Here is an 18,516-nt window from a genome sequence, read left to right as displayed (position 1 = left end):
TTTATTGGATTGGGTAATTGGGTAAACTTTAGTTTTAGTTTTATTGGGTTGGGTAATTGAGTTTGGGTTGGGTTGGATAATTTTATTTATTAATTTTTTCGGTTAACCGACCGGTTTCGAACCGAATTAACCGTTAACCGAAAAATCATAAAAAAATTAACCGACCCCCGACCGAAAAAATTCGGTTAACCGACCGATTAACCGAATTCGGTCGGTTAACCGAATTTTTTCGGTTTTACCCGAATTATGCACACCCCTAACTGCAACCCATCATGGAGTCTATCATCGATGTCATCAATCCTCTCATTGATATCTCCCACAGATTCCTCGAGAGTGACGACTCGATCTTTTAAAGCTGACAGTATGTCCCTCGAACGACTAGCTTTCCTAGCCCTCCCACGGGTCTCCATTCCCTCAACATTCTCAGCAACTTCTTTTGACATTTTTCAGCGGTGCCTACAAACACTAGCTCGGATACCAACTGTCACGGACTTAGGTGTTTTTTAGCAAAAAAACTGTCTAAGGCCGCACGGATCACATGGGAAAACTCTAAGTCTGTGACACTTACACAAGATTAGTTAGGGAAGAAGCTCGTGAAAAATGAGGGCATGGATGGATTCCTCTATCGTCAAATATATTGAGTTGAGATTCTGAACAGAGACTAAGGAATGGCTATTTCGTGTTCAGCAATAATAGACAAGTTAAACAACCTTTCCCATAATTGAATTAAGCCCAACCAAACATTTGTTTTGGAGAGTTTGACTGTGGAAATCAAAATTGGGCCTGAATGGAATAGCCATTCAACCCAAACAAATATGCTGTAAATGTGGTTGGAATTTGATGTAGAGTATGTTTAAAGTATGTGTAGCAAATTTTTAAATACGTACGCATTTATCACATTGATAGTTTAAATATGACATAATGAAATATTGAATGTTGAAGATTATTACTTTTTTTTATATGTTAAATATGATTTTACAAATTGGTTTATGTGCTTTTCATATGCTCTGCGTTAAACTTGAGTTTAAGGGTGAGTATTCAATTGAGTCGAGTCGAATCGAGTAAAAAATTTTTGAGTTAGTCGAGTTGACGAATCTTATTTTAGCAATCAAACTCAATTTGAAATTTTTTTCAAATTGAATCGAATCGAGTAAAAAAAATTCGAGTCAAGTCGAGTCGAGTTAACGAATCCTATTATTTATACTTAATGTTGTATTTACATAGACTAATTATTTAGCTAGTTACTGAATTACAATATTATTTAATTACATAAACAATATAATGATTTTGCTCACCCCTATTTAATTCAAAATTTTAATTATTTATCAAATTTTTTAAATCGAATCGAATTTTGCTCACCCCTACTTGAGTTGACATTTGACATCCAAACTAATGACTAACGCGACAAAAAATTTTATTTAATACGATACTATACTCTGAGAATTTAATTAGAATATTCTTAAATTTGAGAAGTAGGGACGTAGCTAGTGGCACCCTTCTATTTCTTGAACATTTCGAAAGCCATGCTATATATATTTGAATAAATTGGTAAATTTTCATTTGCCCTCCCTACATTTTTAAATTATCTTTATATCACCACTTATGAATGTAAAATTACATTTAACAACTCCAAAAAATTTAATTTAGTCTTATTAATAGGGGTGTTCAAACGATTGGTTCGGTTATTAGCTGAACCAAACTAGCATTAATCGAATTGTATAATCCTTTAACCGTTAATCAAATCAATCTTTTTTTCAAAAAAAAATCGAAAATTTTCGGTTAATTCAGTCAGTTAACTGAATAACCGAAATTTAGATGTTATTGTTTTTTTGGTTAAAACAAGTATAAAACATATAAAAAAAATACATTGATAATGCTCATCTATCTTGAAAGTTAACCGAATTAACCGAAATTTCAAGTCTTGAAATACTACATAATTAAAAGCACTACATAATTTCAATTAATTCAGTTAATTACCCGACTTCGAACCGAATTAACTAATAATTGAAATTCCAAAAAATCATTAACCATCCTCCGACCGAACTAAGTTCAACCACCGACCAATTAACCGAATTAGATCAGTTCAATCAGTTAATTCGATTTTAACCGAAGTTTAAACACCCCTACTTATTAGACTATTAGTGGTTGTTAGCTGTTAGCTGGTCAAATAATCTGTTAAGTAGTTGCTTATAACTTCTGTTAGTTAGTTATGGTACCAGAGTTAGGTGTGTTTAGCATAGTTTCTAAAAGCAATTTTTTGAAAGCTGAAAATTTTAATTTGTTCGAAAATGAAAATTTCAATAATTAATTATATTATATTTTTTTAGAAATTGAAACTTTAATAATTATAGAATATCCTAAATTAGTAATCACAAACATAATTTATAATATTTAAAAATTTAAAAAATATTATAAGTTTTTATATCAAATAGCAAAACTTTTTGTTGCTTAGCTCAATCTTTAAATTGACATATATATTTTTTAAATCAAATAAAGTATTTTTAAATTAAAAAATATTCAAATTAAAAAACAAATTAGACAAATATTTTTTATTTAAATCATTATATATAATTGACATATATTTTGATATTGTCGTAATTTTAACTTCACTCCTATTATATATATGCTGTTCCTCTAAAATGAGATTTCTAACTTCATTTCTGAATATGAATAATAATTTTTCATGTGATGTAATCCTTCTATTTTTAATTTCAAAATAAAAGCCGAGAAACAATATTAATATTTATTAAATACAAGAAAAAGAGATAAGCTTGGATTCTAATTTTTTTTTTTGTATATATTGATTTTGGAATTTGACAATTTTTTTTAATTTTGATCAAAATATGATGAGGTGTCACTATGATATTATACCACATCATCATTGAAGATTTTCGTCATTAAGAAAACTAAGTTTAAGGATCAAATTGAGAAAAAAACTACTAAGTTTTGAAAATAATGTCGACAAAAAAGTTTAGGGACAAAGATGGAAAAAAATTAAATTCAAGGACTAAATATTAATTTATCAACAAAACAAAAACAGGTACTAGAATTTAATAACACCCGCTTCTAAATTATAGGTTTTCGAATTGAAAATTTTAGGGCGCGTAAGGTTGAAGAAGATGTCAAACACAAGTTCGAGTCCGACGACCGCAATTCGGGGATCAAGCAGCGGAGCGAACGCGGCGGCTACGGCGGTGGTAGTCGCAGCAGGAGGGGTAGGAGTGACTATGACTATGAGAGGGCCATGCCCACCGACAACGGCTAAAGCAACACCGATTACAACATCATATCACGAACAGCAATGCCCGCCAACAGCTGCGGTGGTGTACCCAGTAGCGTCCTCCGGTAGGGGTTTCCTTTCAACAAACCACTCTTGTCGCCCTATCCTTCCTTATCATCCTCATCCTCATTCTCATTCTCATCCCTTTGGCAACCCCAGGCCGCCGCCTCCACCGCCACCACTTCCCCAGCCTACTCACTTCCATCCTCCTCTTAAAGGCCTCCCCCCTTCTCTCCATCCCAAGGTTCGTTATTTCTCTTTTTTTCAGACGTTTACCGTTTTGGGTTTTCAAATTTCACTCTCCACTTGATGTGCTATTTATTCCAAATTCAACTTTTTTTTTTATATTATTTAGGTTGCTTCATCGCCATTTTCACATGCTGAAACTAAAGGATATAAAGGTGTTAGGTAGTGTATCTCTCATCTTTAAGAATAAATTGCATATCTCGTTTCAACCTTAAAGCCAATTCTAACTTCTTTACTCTGCTTTGCCTAGGGAGAGAACCAAAGATGATTCTCTTGTCAATGTTAGGGACCGAAAGGTAAGCTTTCACATCGCATTGCCCTTATATTCTGGTTCGGTCATTGCATTTTCATTTCACTATGTTTCTACGCTAATTGCCTTTGATCACCTTTTCTTGCAGGTCAGAATATCTGACGGGGCTTCGATTTATTCTCTTTGCCGTTCATGGTTGAGAAATGGGTTCCCAGACGAACCTCAGGTTTGTCCCCCCTTTTTTTTTTCCTGGTAATTCATTTAAAGTTTACCTTCCATGGAGCATATGAACGACTCACTTTGCCCAGAACAGTAATTTCCTGCAAGAACACATTTATCTTTAATAAGCATGTCAACTGAGCAAGTTTTAGGCATGTAGTAGTGGTTTATTTTTTTTACTGGTATTTATGTAGTGATGGTTCAACTTTTAAGTACTGGGACAATTGAATTCTCATGAACCCAACAATGAAAATAAGATTCAATTGTATGCAATTCCCCCCCCCCCCCTTTTATGTGGCTGAGTAGGGAGTTCCATTGTCAGACCTAGTTGCTTCTTGGTTTCATTCATTCTATTGCGCCTAGTAATGTTAATTATATGGCAGCCCCAATATGGAGATATTTTCAAGTCTCTTCCACAACCTTTACCTATACCGGTTACGGGTAGTTTGCCAAAGGAAGCAGAAGATAGAGAAGAACAAGTAGAGGAGGATAAAAAGGAGGTTAGTTCCCTTTGATGGTTTTGTTATAATGGCAACTTTTTTTTTTCTTTCACTTTTCATATGTTTCTCAAGTTATTATTAATCTTTTTAGCCATAGTCACAAAACAATAATTAATGCAAGTCATAAAATGATGCAAGTAAGATTTGTGAAGTTGTAAGGTGGGTGTGCATGACAAATATAGGAGTTAGGGTCACATTTCAACAGCTGCCTCTATACAAAAATGCAAGTCATGAAATGATTTGAGGAAGAGTTTAAGAGTTGTGTATGTATGTGTGTGAGAGAGAGATTCTAATAGTACCTGGTGCAATGATAACTAGTCTAAGAGCATTCAGCTGAAAAGTATAGGAATGCCAAATGCTCATGCAGGTATATGAGCTGGAATGCATTTAAGAACAGCTGTCTTTATGCAAAACTGCTAAATTTCCAATTCACTGCTTGCATTACACGACTCCAGCATGACTGTATCGTGTAATAACTCAATTTGTGGTCACGGTTAACATCCTAGACATGAGCGTCAGCCCATATAATTAATAATTAAAATGAATTGTGAAGATTATAAAGTTATCTAGCTTCTTGGGTCCGGGTTAAATTTTCTTATCTATGTGAGAATCTTCTAAGGATGTACGCAAAATATTCATTAGATTGAATCAATCTCTCATGTCAACATCACAGTTTTCTCGACTCTTATAAAAAAATTAGCGTCACACTGCCACTAGTGTATGATGTTTATAAACTGCAGCCTCCTCTCTCTCTCTCTCTCCCCCTCTCTCCCCCCTCCCTCCCGAGTATTTTTCTTACACGAGATGAGCTTTTTACATCTAAGATGTTTGGGATACTGTTCTCTTCTTATTTTAGTTTTTGTTTGTCTTTTGGTCTATATCCAAATTTATCTGGCTGGTTGCATATCATAATCATATGCACTTAGTGTTGCTGTTACCGTTAATCCTTGATTAGCTCCTGGGTCATCTGCTTATTTCTGATAATAAGGGCAGTTGCATGTTCGTTGGCATTCTTGCAGTAGTTCTTAAAACCAGAATAAGCAATTTCATATTTGTTTTTTTTCCTTTCTTAGACTGAGCTGATTCCTGTTTCCTGATTTTAGGACGAGCAATCAGTTGAGTATTTGTCAACAGAAGATCTGTTGAAAAGGCATATTAATCGGGCTAAAAAGGTTAGATCAAGGTAAGTTTCTTTTAATTCATTATTTGCAATTTGGTGAATTTCTCATGAAATTTAGCTGCTGTAGTCATTTTATTCTGGTGTCTGAGAAATTGAAACATTAATCTTTTAATTCATTTTTTCCAATGTTTTTCACTTTGTTTCTCATTTATCCTCAAATAGTATCTTTTCGAATTTCAACACAGAACGCCTAAGATGACTGTGTATACGACCAATGATTGTTGTTTTTGTCATAGGTTACGACAAGAACGTTTGAAACGAATCGTGAGATACAAAACAAGGCTTGCACTTCTGCTACCTCCCCTTGTAGAACAGTTCCGAAGTGATGCTGCTGCTGCTGCAGCTGCAGCCGTAGGGAACTGATGGGACGATTAGCAAGCATCCGAAGAAAGTAATGACATACAGGGGCCTCCTGAATTCCTGATATGATGAGTTTATTTTATATATATGGTAGGTTTTTTTTTTTTTAATAATAGAGTAGGAACTACTAGAGTGTAAAGGCAGTGACCCAAGTTTTTATGTTCAAGTGTGAGTGTTATAGTTGGGGTTTAGAGCTTCATATTGATTTGTTAATGGTGTGGTATTATTGGCTTTGGAATAGGTTCTCAATATCAAGGGAAGGGTGGATGGTTAAAAACCACACCCTGTTAGTTTAGTTACTACTAATTACCTTGGTTTTTATTAGTATGAATAAATAATTACTTTAATTAACCAAATTTTATAGTGATATCATTATATTAGAAGACATATAGGTTTTGCTTATGTTGGTAGGACAAATTTTGATAAAATAAGCATTATCTATGCTTCTAATAAACTACTTGACTAAGTTTGATGTTTGGTGTTATGATATAATATAATAATTTAATAAATTATAAGCTAAATAATAATATAATAAGGGTATTTTTATATATAATCGAGGTGCAGTACGATATTAATTCTCATGTCAAACAACATAATAATTTTATCATATTAAAGTTGTTTATATATATGTTTTAAATTTTAAACAGTCAATTTTATAAAAAAAAAATACATTTTCATGATAATGAGTATTAGAAGTTCTATGTTAAATCATTTTAGTCTAATTATGCATCTAATCTGCATGTTATTTTACATTTGAAATTTAATCTCTGAAATTAATAATGTTATTTTATTTTAAAATTCAAAGTTTCGTTTTTTTAAAAATCCAATTTATAACACATGTCCAAATCTAATTGAAGCTAATTAATAATGTTATAAATAGACTTTAATTTTAAATCAGACAAGAAAAAGGACTAAATTCTTAGAATTCGAAGTAGACAGATTAAATTTCAAAAGTTTTACAAGTATGAAGACTGACAACATAATTAGATCAATAAAATTGTCAATTTTGATTTGAACTCGAAATTCAAAAAGTCTAGAAAGCAAAATTGAATTTACATGAACTCGAAACTATCTTAACTCAAAATTATCCTAACTCAAATAGACTATATTATGTATTCGATCCCAAAAAAACCTAAGCTTTAAATCCTACCGATCTAACAACACGTTTGGTTCGCTGTATTGGAATATAGGTGTAATGGAATAGAGGCGTAATAGCAAATCAATTGTTTGGTTGAATGTAATGGAATAGAGGCATAATAGTATTCTTGTGTTTGGTTGAATGGAATAGAGGTGTAATAGCATAATGAAAAAAACTAAAATGACTAGAATATCCTTAGCATAAATTTATTTGGGTAAATGATTATTGTTATTGTTATTTAAATTTTAATAAAATTATTAATATCAATAATAAATAATTTAATCATATTTAAACATAATTATTATTAAATATATTATAATTAAAATATATAATTTAATAAAATTCTTAATAATCAATATTCTTATATGCATTTACTCAAATCATAATATATGATACTATAAAATATAATTTAACATAATTATTATTAAATATATTATAATTAAAATATATAATTTAATAAAATTCTTAATAATTAATATTCTTATATGAATTTACTCAAATCATAATATATGATACTATAAAAAATAATTTAACATAATTATTATTAAATATATTTTAATTAAAATATATAATTTAATAAAATTTTTAATAATCAATATTCTTATATGAATTTACTAAAATCATAATATATGATACTATAAAATATAATTTGAAATAATTAATATTAAATATATTTTAATTAAAATATATAATTTAATAAAATTTAAAATAATTAAAACTAATAAATTTTCTTATATGAATTTGTATAATTTAAAATAATTATTATTAAATATAATTTAATAATAATATATAATTTCATAAAATTCTTGATAATAAATTTTCTTATATGAATTTATATAATTTAAAATAATTAATATTAAATATAATTTAATAATGATATATAATTTCATAAAATTTTTGATAATAAATTTTCTTATATGAACTTATACAATTTAAAATAATTAATATTAAATATAATTTAATAATGATATATAATTTCATAAAATTCTTGATAATAAATTTTCTTATATGAATTTATACAATTTAAAATAATTAATATTAAATATAATTTAATAATGATATATAAGTTCATAAAATTCTTAATAATAAAATTTACTAAACTCAAAATATAACTTGAGAATTATATTCTACATAAACATAATTAACTTATATTAAGAAAAGGTTAAAATAAAATTCTACATCATAATCCATATGTTATATAGTTTTACAACATCAAAAAATTTGAAAATGGTCAGAAAGAAATCTTCTGACCCATTCCAAAACTAAAGAAAACGAGCATATATGCTTGATCACAGCCGTGTGAACCCCCACATCTTCTTTCTCCTCGCCTGTTCTTGTGATCGGCGCTGTTTAGCAATATCAATCCCCTCCTTGCACTTATTCTGCCGTGAGAACCCCCACATCTTTCTCCTCGCCTGTTCTTGTGACAGGCGCTGTTTAGCAATATCAATCCCCTCCTTGCACTTATTCTGCTCTTTAAGCCGTTTGAGACGCATTTTGTCCCTCCATATCCTCCTCTCAAGTTCATCCACATCAATTTCTTCATCACTATAATCATCCTCCACCGTCGCCTCTGGTTCAATTTGTGAGGCTGCCACATCTTTTTCCCCAAGTGGAGCACTGAAGAAACCCTTATCCCCACAAATTCCCATCTCGTCTGAAACTTGAGAGAACCTCTAATCTGCTAGTACTGATATAAGTTCAACCCACCCAAAAATAGGCCTTAGTTAACCTATTAAAAATTGAATAAATATACTGGTTAACAAATACCCAAAGTTCCCTGATAAACTTGCAGCATCTAACCAATAAAATTATATACACAGTCAAAATATAAATTTAACACCACACACAAACAGACACATATGTATATACATGTATACATATATGTAAACTCTGGCTAAAGAAACATAGATGAAGTAATCAAAAAATTAAACAGATCAAAGTAGCCTATCAGCTGATCATCTGCATATATGAGTTTTTTAATTATCATGACATAAGAAAGATAAACGGGAAAATAAAGAGAAACTACGATTCATAAATCTTAAGGAACAAAACAAAAACCAAGGAACTATCAGATACAAGTCAGATCTCCAGACTATCAGTTTGTTTAAAAATAAAGACTTCAAGATGAAGAAGTAAATGGAAAAATAGAACTAAGCTCAAATTGATTGGATCTGACAGAAAGAGAAGCTTAACTGTATCAACCAATGATTAAAAACCCGTGTTAGAAAATAAGTAGAAAACATAAATAGACAATCAAAATCTCAACTTTTTTTTTTCTTTTCAAATCAATAGCAAAAAAAGAAGAAGACCAAGCCAAGGCAATCAAAACTTCAACTTTATTTTTGGCCAAAGAAAACCCTTAACTTCATCAACAAATAATCAAAACCCAAATCAGAAAATTAGCTGAAAACCCCATTCCATGCGATCAAAACTCAGGTCCAATATGAAATCAATCCTTGAATTTATGGACCAATGATCAAAAACCCATATAAAATAAGCTACATAAAGATCCACACCAGAAGAACTTACCAGGAAAAACCCCAGCTTTTGACATACTCCACAAAACTAAAAAGGAGTAAATTTTGCATCAGAAAAAGGATTTTGAGAGGATAAAAAAGAAGAAAAAGAAAAAAAGAGGGAGAAATGGATGGACAGAGAAAGAGGGAAATGGATTTTATAAGTTCTACTCTCTTAAAAGAGGAATATAAATTATTAGAGAGAAAGAGGGGAAGGTGAAACTAGGGGTTGGCAGGACCCCTAAAATGGAAAAAAATTCATTTAAATTCTTTAAAATTTTAAATTGAAAGATAAAATTATATTTTGGTCACTCTTAAAATTATAAAAAATTGATTTAATTTTTTAAAAATTATAAATAAATTATTAAAATGGTAAAATTATATTTTTACTATCGTAAATATTATAATTTAATTTCGGTCACCCTCAATTTCGCCCCTGTCAAACATGAATGATATCTGATCTAAATTCGAAATAATTTAAACTTGAAATTGACTTGAATGTAAATGGAAATGATAAAAATAAATTTATACCATAATTTAAATATTTGATTAAGTTAACGTTATAAAATGAATGAAAATATTTTAAAAAAAAAACTAAAATTTAAAGCAGTTAACAAATATTATAAACTCTTATTATAAAGCGTTTTTGTCTTTTATACTTTTTGTATAAAATTTATAAAAAGTTATTTAAATTCAAAATAAAAATATATCAAACTTTCTAAATATTTTATATTTTTCAAACCCTGATTTTTATTTTGTATAAATTAATTATTATTTTTATATATTGAGAAATGAGGATGTGATAATTAATCTAATGTTAATAATAATTAAAGTTAAGATATATCATAAGTCCTTGTACTTTTGGTAAATTTAGAATTTAGTTCATATACTTTTATTTCCATCAATTTAATCTCTCAACTTTTTATATTTTAGGTTTACTTGTTAACACTATTTTTTTTTGTTAGATTTATTTGCCTGACATTTTCAAATAAAAAGATACTTACTTGGTAACAATATAATTAAAATAATGACGTTATAAAAAGTAGAAAGGTTAAATTCTTAGAAATAAGGGTAGAGAGACTAAATTTTAAATTTACCAAGAGTACAGGGACTTATGGAAAATTTTAACCAATAATTAAGAAAAAAATAATAATGGGGTAAGGGAAGTAGGAGCGTATGGGGACACTGGCAGGTGTAAGTGATGGAAGGAGCTATTTAACGAGTCAAAGACGTGGCAAATGGGATTCTGAAGGTAAAAAGGAAAAAACTTAGGCAACTCGGTGAAGAAATTATTGAGATGAAATTATTGAGATTTGAGATCAATCATCACATAGATTTCAAAGATTTTCAATGGCAGCCGAAGAAGGCAAAACGGCAGACGCACAGTTTTTCCACCTCCTTTCCAATCTACTCCATCAGGTATATTTTTCGATATTTCATTCAATTTTACCCCCTATTTTGTTCAATTCCTTCTCCATTCTTAGGTTTCGGTCTTAATGAATCGAAATTCACTTGATTTACTACTGAAATTGTTTCGACTTAATGAACAAATTTCGCATTCGTTTTTCCTTTATCTCTTTTCTTTTTGCCCTACCAAAACGAAGACATTGAATTATTGTTTGGTTAAGGATCCAAATTGCTACCGGTATTCATATGCTAGATTACAGATTCACACTAGGGCTCTAAATGAATCAAGCTTTTTGATCAATAGTTAGATTTTTTATTGTTTATTGAGCTAAATAAACGAATTATGTCTCGTTTTTTAAACAAATTGAACATGAACGAGCTTGTTTATGTTTGTTTAAGTTTGTTTATTATTGGATTATTATATAATCAATAAGTATTACTGTGTAAGAAATATGTTCATTTATGTTTTTTTCTTTTTTTAAATTATCATTCATTATTAGGTTTAGATTTATAATTGTTTGTGAACATTGCGAATATATTCAATTCTTTCTTAATGAACATTCTTCGCAGAAACCTTCGTTATTGTTCACTAATAAGTTTGTTTAATTTAAAGAAGAAAAATGAACACATTATTTGAAGTAGAGAAACACGAGCACAAATTTGAAATTATTAACGAACAACACGCGAATAAGCTTAAAAACAGACTAATGAATAAGAACAGAGGCTTGTTTGTTCAAGCTTGATTCCTCTAAGCCTTAATTAACACCATGCTTTGTGATTCATATATATATATAGGTAGAAGCATTGACTAACCAGGAAGAAGTTGAACTGCGTTCGAAAATCGAAGCCCTTGGATTGGAGGTTACAAAAGTTCCTTCCAAGTCTACACACAGCCTTGATGAGGTATATATTTTTCCAGGGCCAAATCCGGAACTATTCTCTATCAGTCGGAAATTGCTCACTTTTGTCTTCTTATTTCTTAATCTTATATGTATTTATGTGTTATCAGCTGGAAATCGCGAGAGAGTTGGACAAGTTATCGGCTAAGTTAGACGGTGTGGATGAGATGATATCCTCTGCCATGGCAGCAGACCCGCAGGTGCGATCCCTTTTGAGTGGCACTGCCGATGTATGGATGCCGGTTATTACTGCCAATGCTGATGAGCGACGCAATTTGGCTGCATCAATCAGTACCGATAACCCTCTTGGCAACAACGAAGACGACAACAAACCCGACAATTGATGTTTCACCGGTCAGTCACCTCCCCCATACTTTGTTCTAATACTAATTTGTTTTCGGGTTTTTGGGGATATGTCGTATGACTAGAATATACCATTGCATTAATCGTTTTGTTTTGTCTATTGGGGAACAGAAAGTAAGTTTCTTATTCTGTTGTATCCGTAGTTAATTTGGGTCTCATTATTTTAAACTCGAATTGGGTTAGACGCAAGACGGAGAAAGCTCTTATAAAGTGTTTATTTTTACTTATTCTCTATCCACAAAACTCAAAATCGATACCTTGTTTTAGAGGCTTCGAACTTCGAAAACAATAGTGTTGCTCATGTTGGAACTAATGGCTGCTCTTCTTCTTCCTCTTGATGCTGTTGATGACGATGATGATGATGACCAGCTTCATTGGTTTTTTTACCTCATGGGGGAGATGATAATCTGTTAGATATAGAGTAAGGGACTTTGTTTATTAGTTTAAATTTTATTCCTTTCTTTTTGTTCCTAATTAGTTTAATTAAGGATCATCACACGTTGTTGCTGATATATAACCTGGGATATGTTTTCTTTTTCGTTATTTAAGATCTAGAAATATGAAAAGGGAAAAATTTTCCCAAGTCCTTATCTCCTAACCTTTTTAACTTTTCCTATTAATCATGTCACGTGTCTCTCATCCAATGGGCCTGTGCCAAAATCTGACACATTTTAACGCGGTCAGGTGGGGTACCAAAATATAAGATGGAAAGAAAGTACAGGTACCAAAACAAACAAATTGAAAGTAGAAGTACTACATTGACAATTTTGTTAAAATACAGGGGTAAAACATGCCATTATCCCAAAGACAAATGTAAAAAAATGTTAAATTCTGGTTTTGGCCCTTTTATTACTCTTTTATTATATGCATATTTGAGATTTAGTTCCTATGATTTAACATAATTTTCTCATCTACTTTTATAATATCAATTTGTGGTTTTGGTCCTTTTATCACACTCAATTTTAGGTTTAGTTTATAATTTAATTTGAAATAATTTTCATCTATTTTTATAATTATAGTTAGTTCAAATAATTAACACGGTTAATCATTTCAGTTAAAATGTTGAAGTGAATTTTTGGCTTGAATATACCCATTCCCACAAAAATATTTTGTATGATTAGTTAAAAGGTGATTAAGCAATAGTCTAATTAATGTGGCTAATAATTTCATTTAAAATATTGTGGTGGATTTTTTTAAAACGTACTTGTTCCAAAAAAAAGCCATGATTTAGTGTACTAACCCAACTTGAACCCGAAATCGGCCCATTGTTAGCTCTAATCTCAGCCATATTATGAAAATTAACCTTTGATAACACTTATGTGAAATCCATTATTAGCTCTAATCTCAACCATATTATGAAATTAAACCTTTGATAACACCTACGTGAAATTAATGTAGATTTAATTACTCATATTAGAAGTTAGAAAATTCCAATATGGATATATTAATTGATTCAGGTCTATATAATCCGATCCATCAATACAATGCCTAGAACTATCCATAGTTTTCTTCAACCTTTAAATAAGAGGATAATGCGTTTCAATGCGCTCGAACTTACATCCTCCTATACTGGCAATAATATCAATGTCAATCGAGTTAAGACTCAATCGATGGCCATGATATGTAAGTGATAATCAAAGATAATTCTAATTTTGTTTGAGAAAACAAGACTGGTAGCATATATTTACTAATGCTAAACTGACATATTGGTCATAATGCATGCCTTGAAATATAAAAAGTATGTGTGAAAAAGGATTTGATAAGTGACATTTCACACTAAAAATAATTTGAAATTAAATAAAATTAAAAGGGCTCAATGATAAAATTTATCTAATTGTCACCTAAAATTTAATTAAAATTACTTTAATTTGTGAAGATTATTCTCTTGTGGTGATCATACAGTCTTTAATTAGTTTATGTGAGATTGATTTTCTCAATTTAAATATTACTTGAGAGTTGGGTTAATTATTCGAAATTTGTGAAATTTTTGGTAAAAACATTATGAATATAAATTTAAATAAAAATAAATAAATTTGTTTAAAATATGAGTTAATTTAAATTTTAACGTTCAAGGTCCGAGAATGTGGACTTATCTTATTTTCTGTTTTCAATAATTATGTAATTTGTATCATTAAAAAAACAAATCTACAATAATTTATATAATACCATCATATAAACATTAAAAAATATATGTTAACGATGTATTATTAAATTAAAAACATGAAAATAAAATTTAAAAAGTAATATAATAGAATTTAAAATATAAATAGATTTAAGCAAAATTTGAGGTTGATATTTCAGACTAGACTAAAACTTGAGTAACTGTGAAATTACTAATAACATATATAGGTTTGATGGAGACCCGACTTGGCCAATGAATATCTCTACCTCCAACTTTTGAATTATCGGTGTTTTAATAATCGAAATAATGATCAAATCGATCAAATCATCAAGTCTCAGTTCAACCAGTTGATTGTCAATCCACTAATAATTTAATAAAAAATCAAATAATCTTAAAAATTTAAAGAACACATTAAAAAACTACAAAACCAAATCAACTAGTTACATCTTCAATATTTTGTCTTGATTTTTGTTTTTTTATCAGTTTTGAATGGTTTGTTCAAAGACTGATTTAACTCTTACATCCAAATCAATATATCAACTAGTTCTCAATTCAACCGATTTGATCAGTCAATCGATGGATTATGAGACATTTTTTATAGACAAAACAATAAAACTCGAATAGGTGAAAAAGTATCATAGAGGCCTTTATATTAGGATTTAGATTGTATTTTGCCTCATTTACTAAAAAAATGGGCAAATTATTCCATGTACGTTAGATCAAATCAATGAACAAATTGGCCTTTTTGTTAAAAATTAACTTATTTCTAATATTAAAAGGTAGTCATTATACATCAACATGAGGTACATGTGACACGCCGCATGTAACTGTCTAGTTATTCCATCAGTAATGCTAATTTTTAACGATACAAATGGATAAAATTTTTAACAGAAAGGACCAATTTACTCTTTGGTTTAACATGTATGTTATTTTTTAATAAAAAGATAAAATGCATGACAAGTGGCAGTGCACTACCGGTTGAACCCCTCACACCAACCAGTTTCCCATCACGCGTAATGTAAAACCAAAAAGAAAAGCCTCAACTTTATAAGGAGCCGAGACAATGTGAACAAAAGCTAAAAGCAATGGAAGTGCACCAGACTGCAAATGCCACTTTAATTATTACACTCAAGAACACTAATGAAATCTACAAATGATAGCCAACCACCTCATCCCCCCATATTTTATTACAAGTGTGGACATGCCACTTCAGTTTCCCCAAGCTCAACCACTACAATCCAGTATATATAACCTACCAAAAACCATATTAAGCTCCGTTCCAGTTGAGTTTTCAGGCAGCTGTGCGTGTTTGGTTCATTTACGTTTTTTTATCAAACACCTTAGCAGCATGTTAAACAGCGATGAGTTATGTCTTAAACTTAGAATATTGGTGCTAGTTATAGCAACGATATTCATGGTCAGTGCCGCTGGCGTTATGGGAGGAGATTCAGGGGAAGACAAAGACAAAGAGGAGTGCACGGAGCAGCTAGTAGGGTTGGCGACATGTTTGCCTTATGTCGGGGGAAATGCTAAGGCACCTACACCGGATTGTTGCAGTGGTCTGAAACAAGTTCTGAAGAACAACAAGAAGTGTTTGTGTATTATAATTAAAGATCGAAATGATCCTGACCTTGGTCTTAATATCAATGTCACACTTGCTTTGTCTTTGCCCTCTGTTTGCAACGCACCTGCTAATATTTCCAAGTGCCCTGGTACGCTTTTACATCATACATATATGTATATATATAATTGGCAGGATCAAATCTAGAATTTTTTTACTCAGAGCCGGAATTAAATTATAAATATTTTAGAGGTATCATTTATTAAATTTTTGAGGGGTTAAAGTTTAATTTTATCATATATTAATTTAAAGTTTCATTTTTTACGAAGGGACTAAATTGCATATTTTCCCTTTAAATTTTAGTTCAATGTCATTATTAGTGTATTATATCAAAATTTGCTTACTAGATATGCTTATGAAGTTGGTAAGTGTATTTATGGCAATTCTTTTATGGAAAATACTAGTAGTGTCAACAACCACACTGTTTTTTTAAAAGGTTAATATATTGTTTAGTACCTGAGTTTAATTTTAATGTTCAATTTGATACTTAAGGTTAGAGTTTGGCTTCGATGTTCAATTTAGTACCCAGACTAAATGACATCACGTGACCCAATGAATGTTTGACATATGTGCTTTAATAAATATAGGTACTTAATTGGGATACAAAAAACTCAGGTACCAAATTGAACATTGAAGCCAAACTTAAGTACTTTACATAGACAAAAAAAACCTCAAGTATCAAATTGAAAAAGAAATTGGTACCAAAGTGAAAATTGAAGCCAAATTTAGGTACTAAAATGGGACAAAATTTTTAAGTACTAAATTGAATATTAAAGCAAAACTCAAGTACCAAATGTATATTAACCTATTGTTTATTAGAGTAGAATTTTATTTTTATCTTTTTTCTTTTAGAATGATAGATAAATAATTGACTGAGGAACATGCAGAGCTGTTGCACATGGATCCCAATTCCCCAGAAGCTCAAGTTTTCTATCAGCTTTCCAAGAGCTCCTCTTCCAATGGTGGTCACCAAAGCCCTGCTTTTGCTCCTACTGCAAGTGGTATTTTTTTTCTAATTCTAATTCTAATTTTTTGGAATAAAACAAGATTAAATTGATAGTTGATGTACTAAAATGGAAAAAAATTTAACAAAATATAAAAAAGATAAATATTAAAATTATACAAATATGTAATGTTATATATGAGCTACGATTTTATGTAATTTTATATATGAAATTTTGATTTGATTTAATTTTTACGAACCTCTAACACAATTATCGATATAACATCGTTTCACATTTACATATTGCATACATAAATATTTTTATTTATCTATATAAAAATAAAGTGATGTATTTATTCTCTTTAAATGTGTATACTTGAATTACAATTAAAGTTTCATGTATATAATTACATCAAATCGAAATTCATGTGTAGTTTTGAGGTTTTTTCATAATTTAAAGATTAAATTTTGATTAAGTCAAAGAAATTTTCAATTGTTGTAATTTAATCACTAAGGGTGCCTTTGGATGGACGGTGGTTGTGGTGCGATAAAATTTTTTACCTCACACCTACAATAATTAATCTCACCGCTACCGTACCGTTGTTTTTAACCTTACTAGAGATAAACACACCGTTCATCCAAAGTCTAGCCCTAGATTAAGAGGGTAAAATAAGTGATTAAGTATGCATTTGGAATGTTGAAATGACAGTGGGAGGGAGTCCAATAAGCTCAAGTGAAGGAGAAAAGAGCCCAGAGTTGCAGAAGGGACATGGGAATTGCTATGGCTGTAGAAGAAACACATGGGTGATTGTTACTCTATGGACCTTCCTGCTTTGCTATTTCATGCCTTATTTTTAATTCCTTTATATATATATATATTATGTCATATTATATAATAAAAATATAAAGCTTGACATATTGATATTGTTCGGATATGTCAAGGAGAAACTCTTTATTTGATTATTTATGTGTATGCTTTATATATATATCTAATAATTTATTTATTTTAAATCGGATAAATTAAAAATTAATAGTTTAATTAATTCGATCATTAATTTGATTTTACAATAATTATTTAGAAAATTGTTAATATATGAAACGTCATGTAAATCAATATTTTTTATGGCATTGTATTAAAGAGTAATTATTAAACAATGACATATTTAAAGTTTTGTCCTCCGACTTTGAAGATAGTGTCTAAGGGTATCTTTTGATGTCTGAATTGATGACCCCATGACTGTGGAAGAGCTTTGTGCATGGGGATGTTTGAACTCATACAGGTTAAACCATACTTGTCCGTAATATCTTTTGTAGTCTAATGGTTATGGGTTTAAGTCACCTTATGCATAAAGCTTTTCAGTGGTTATGGTTTTGCCTATTCAAACATCGAGAAGTACCCTTGAGTGCTCTCTTCAAAATTGAGGAACAAACTTTGAAAATGCACGACTATTCAACATCGATTTTCAATT

At 30.2% G+C, this 18,516-nt stretch overlaps 4 protein-coding genes across 8 annotated transcripts; 3 read left to right on the top strand and 1 right to left on the bottom strand.

The window, feature by feature from the left end:
- The first annotated feature begins 3,051 nt into the window (after positions 1-3,051).
- On the top strand, positions 3,052-6,386 carry LOC107918568 (uncharacterized). Of its 2 annotated transcripts, XM_016848155.2 has the most exons (8): positions 3,077-3,345; positions 3,440-3,524; positions 3,636-3,688; positions 3,777-3,822; positions 3,925-4,002; positions 4,379-4,495; positions 5,599-5,678; positions 5,912-6,386. In XM_016848155.2, exons 1-8 carry the CDS (start codon positions 3,302-3,304, stop codon positions 6,036-6,038), a joined length of 630 nt encoding a protein of 209 aa, XP_016703644.1. In that variant the 5' UTR covers positions 3,077-3,301; the 3' UTR covers positions 6,039-6,386. The 2 variants fall into 2 exon arrangements, with proteins under 2 accessions (XP_016703643.1, XP_016703644.1); XM_016848154.2 differs by having other exon boundaries at positions 3,052-3,524.
- Positions 6,387-8,399: 2,013 nt separating this feature from the next.
- On the bottom strand, positions 8,400-9,940 carry LOC107918342 (protein ETHYLENE INSENSITIVE 3). 2 transcript variants are annotated; one of them, XM_016847877.2, is made up of 2 exons: positions 9,706-9,940; positions 8,400-8,863 (listed from the first exon to the last, which is right to left on the bottom strand). In XM_016847877.2, exon 2 carries the CDS (start codon positions 8,823-8,825, stop codon positions 8,463-8,465), a length of 363 nt encoding a protein of 120 aa, XP_016703366.1. In that variant the 5' UTR covers positions 8,826-8,863; positions 9,706-9,940; the 3' UTR covers positions 8,400-8,462. The 2 variants fall into 2 exon arrangements, with proteins under 2 accessions (XP_016703366.1, XP_016703365.1); XM_016847876.2 differs by having other exon boundaries at positions 8,400-8,905; positions 9,706-9,930.
- Positions 9,941-10,875: 935 nt separating this feature from the next.
- Positions 10,876-12,959, top strand: LOC107918455 (uncharacterized). 3 transcript variants are annotated; one of them, XM_016848026.2, is made up of 4 exons: positions 10,876-11,111; positions 11,895-12,002; positions 12,109-12,352; positions 12,731-12,959. In XM_016848026.2, exons 1-3 carry the CDS (start codon positions 11,043-11,045, stop codon positions 12,340-12,342), a joined length of 411 nt encoding a protein of 136 aa, XP_016703515.1. In that variant the 5' UTR covers positions 10,876-11,042; the 3' UTR covers positions 12,343-12,352; positions 12,731-12,959. The 3 variants fall into 3 exon arrangements, with proteins under 3 accessions (XP_016703515.1, XP_016703514.1, XP_016703512.1); XM_016848025.2 differs by having other exon boundaries at positions 12,629-12,959; XM_016848023.2 differs by having other exon boundaries at positions 12,109-12,959.
- Positions 12,960-15,581: 2,622 nt separating this feature from the next.
- LOC107918705 (non-specific lipid transfer protein GPI-anchored 14) lies at positions 15,582-18,027 on the top strand. The gene is made up of 3 exons (XM_016848289.2): positions 15,582-16,195; positions 16,992-17,105; positions 17,757-18,027. The coding sequence occupies exons 1-3, from the start codon at positions 15,637-15,639 to the stop codon at positions 17,903-17,905; spliced, it is 822 nt and encodes a 273-aa protein (XP_016703778.2). The 5' UTR covers positions 15,582-15,636; the 3' UTR covers positions 17,906-18,027.
- The last annotated feature ends 489 nt before the right edge of the window (positions 18,028-18,516 follow it).

This window comes from Gossypium hirsutum, chromosome D08 (assembly GCF_007990345.1).
Source record: "Gossypium hirsutum isolate 1008001.06 chromosome D08, Gossypium_hirsutum_v2.1, whole genome shotgun sequence".
NCBI classification, from domain to species: domain Eukaryota; kingdom Viridiplantae; phylum Streptophyta; class Magnoliopsida; order Malvales; family Malvaceae; genus Gossypium; species Gossypium hirsutum.
This window is presented reverse-complemented; position numbering and strand designations above follow the sequence as displayed.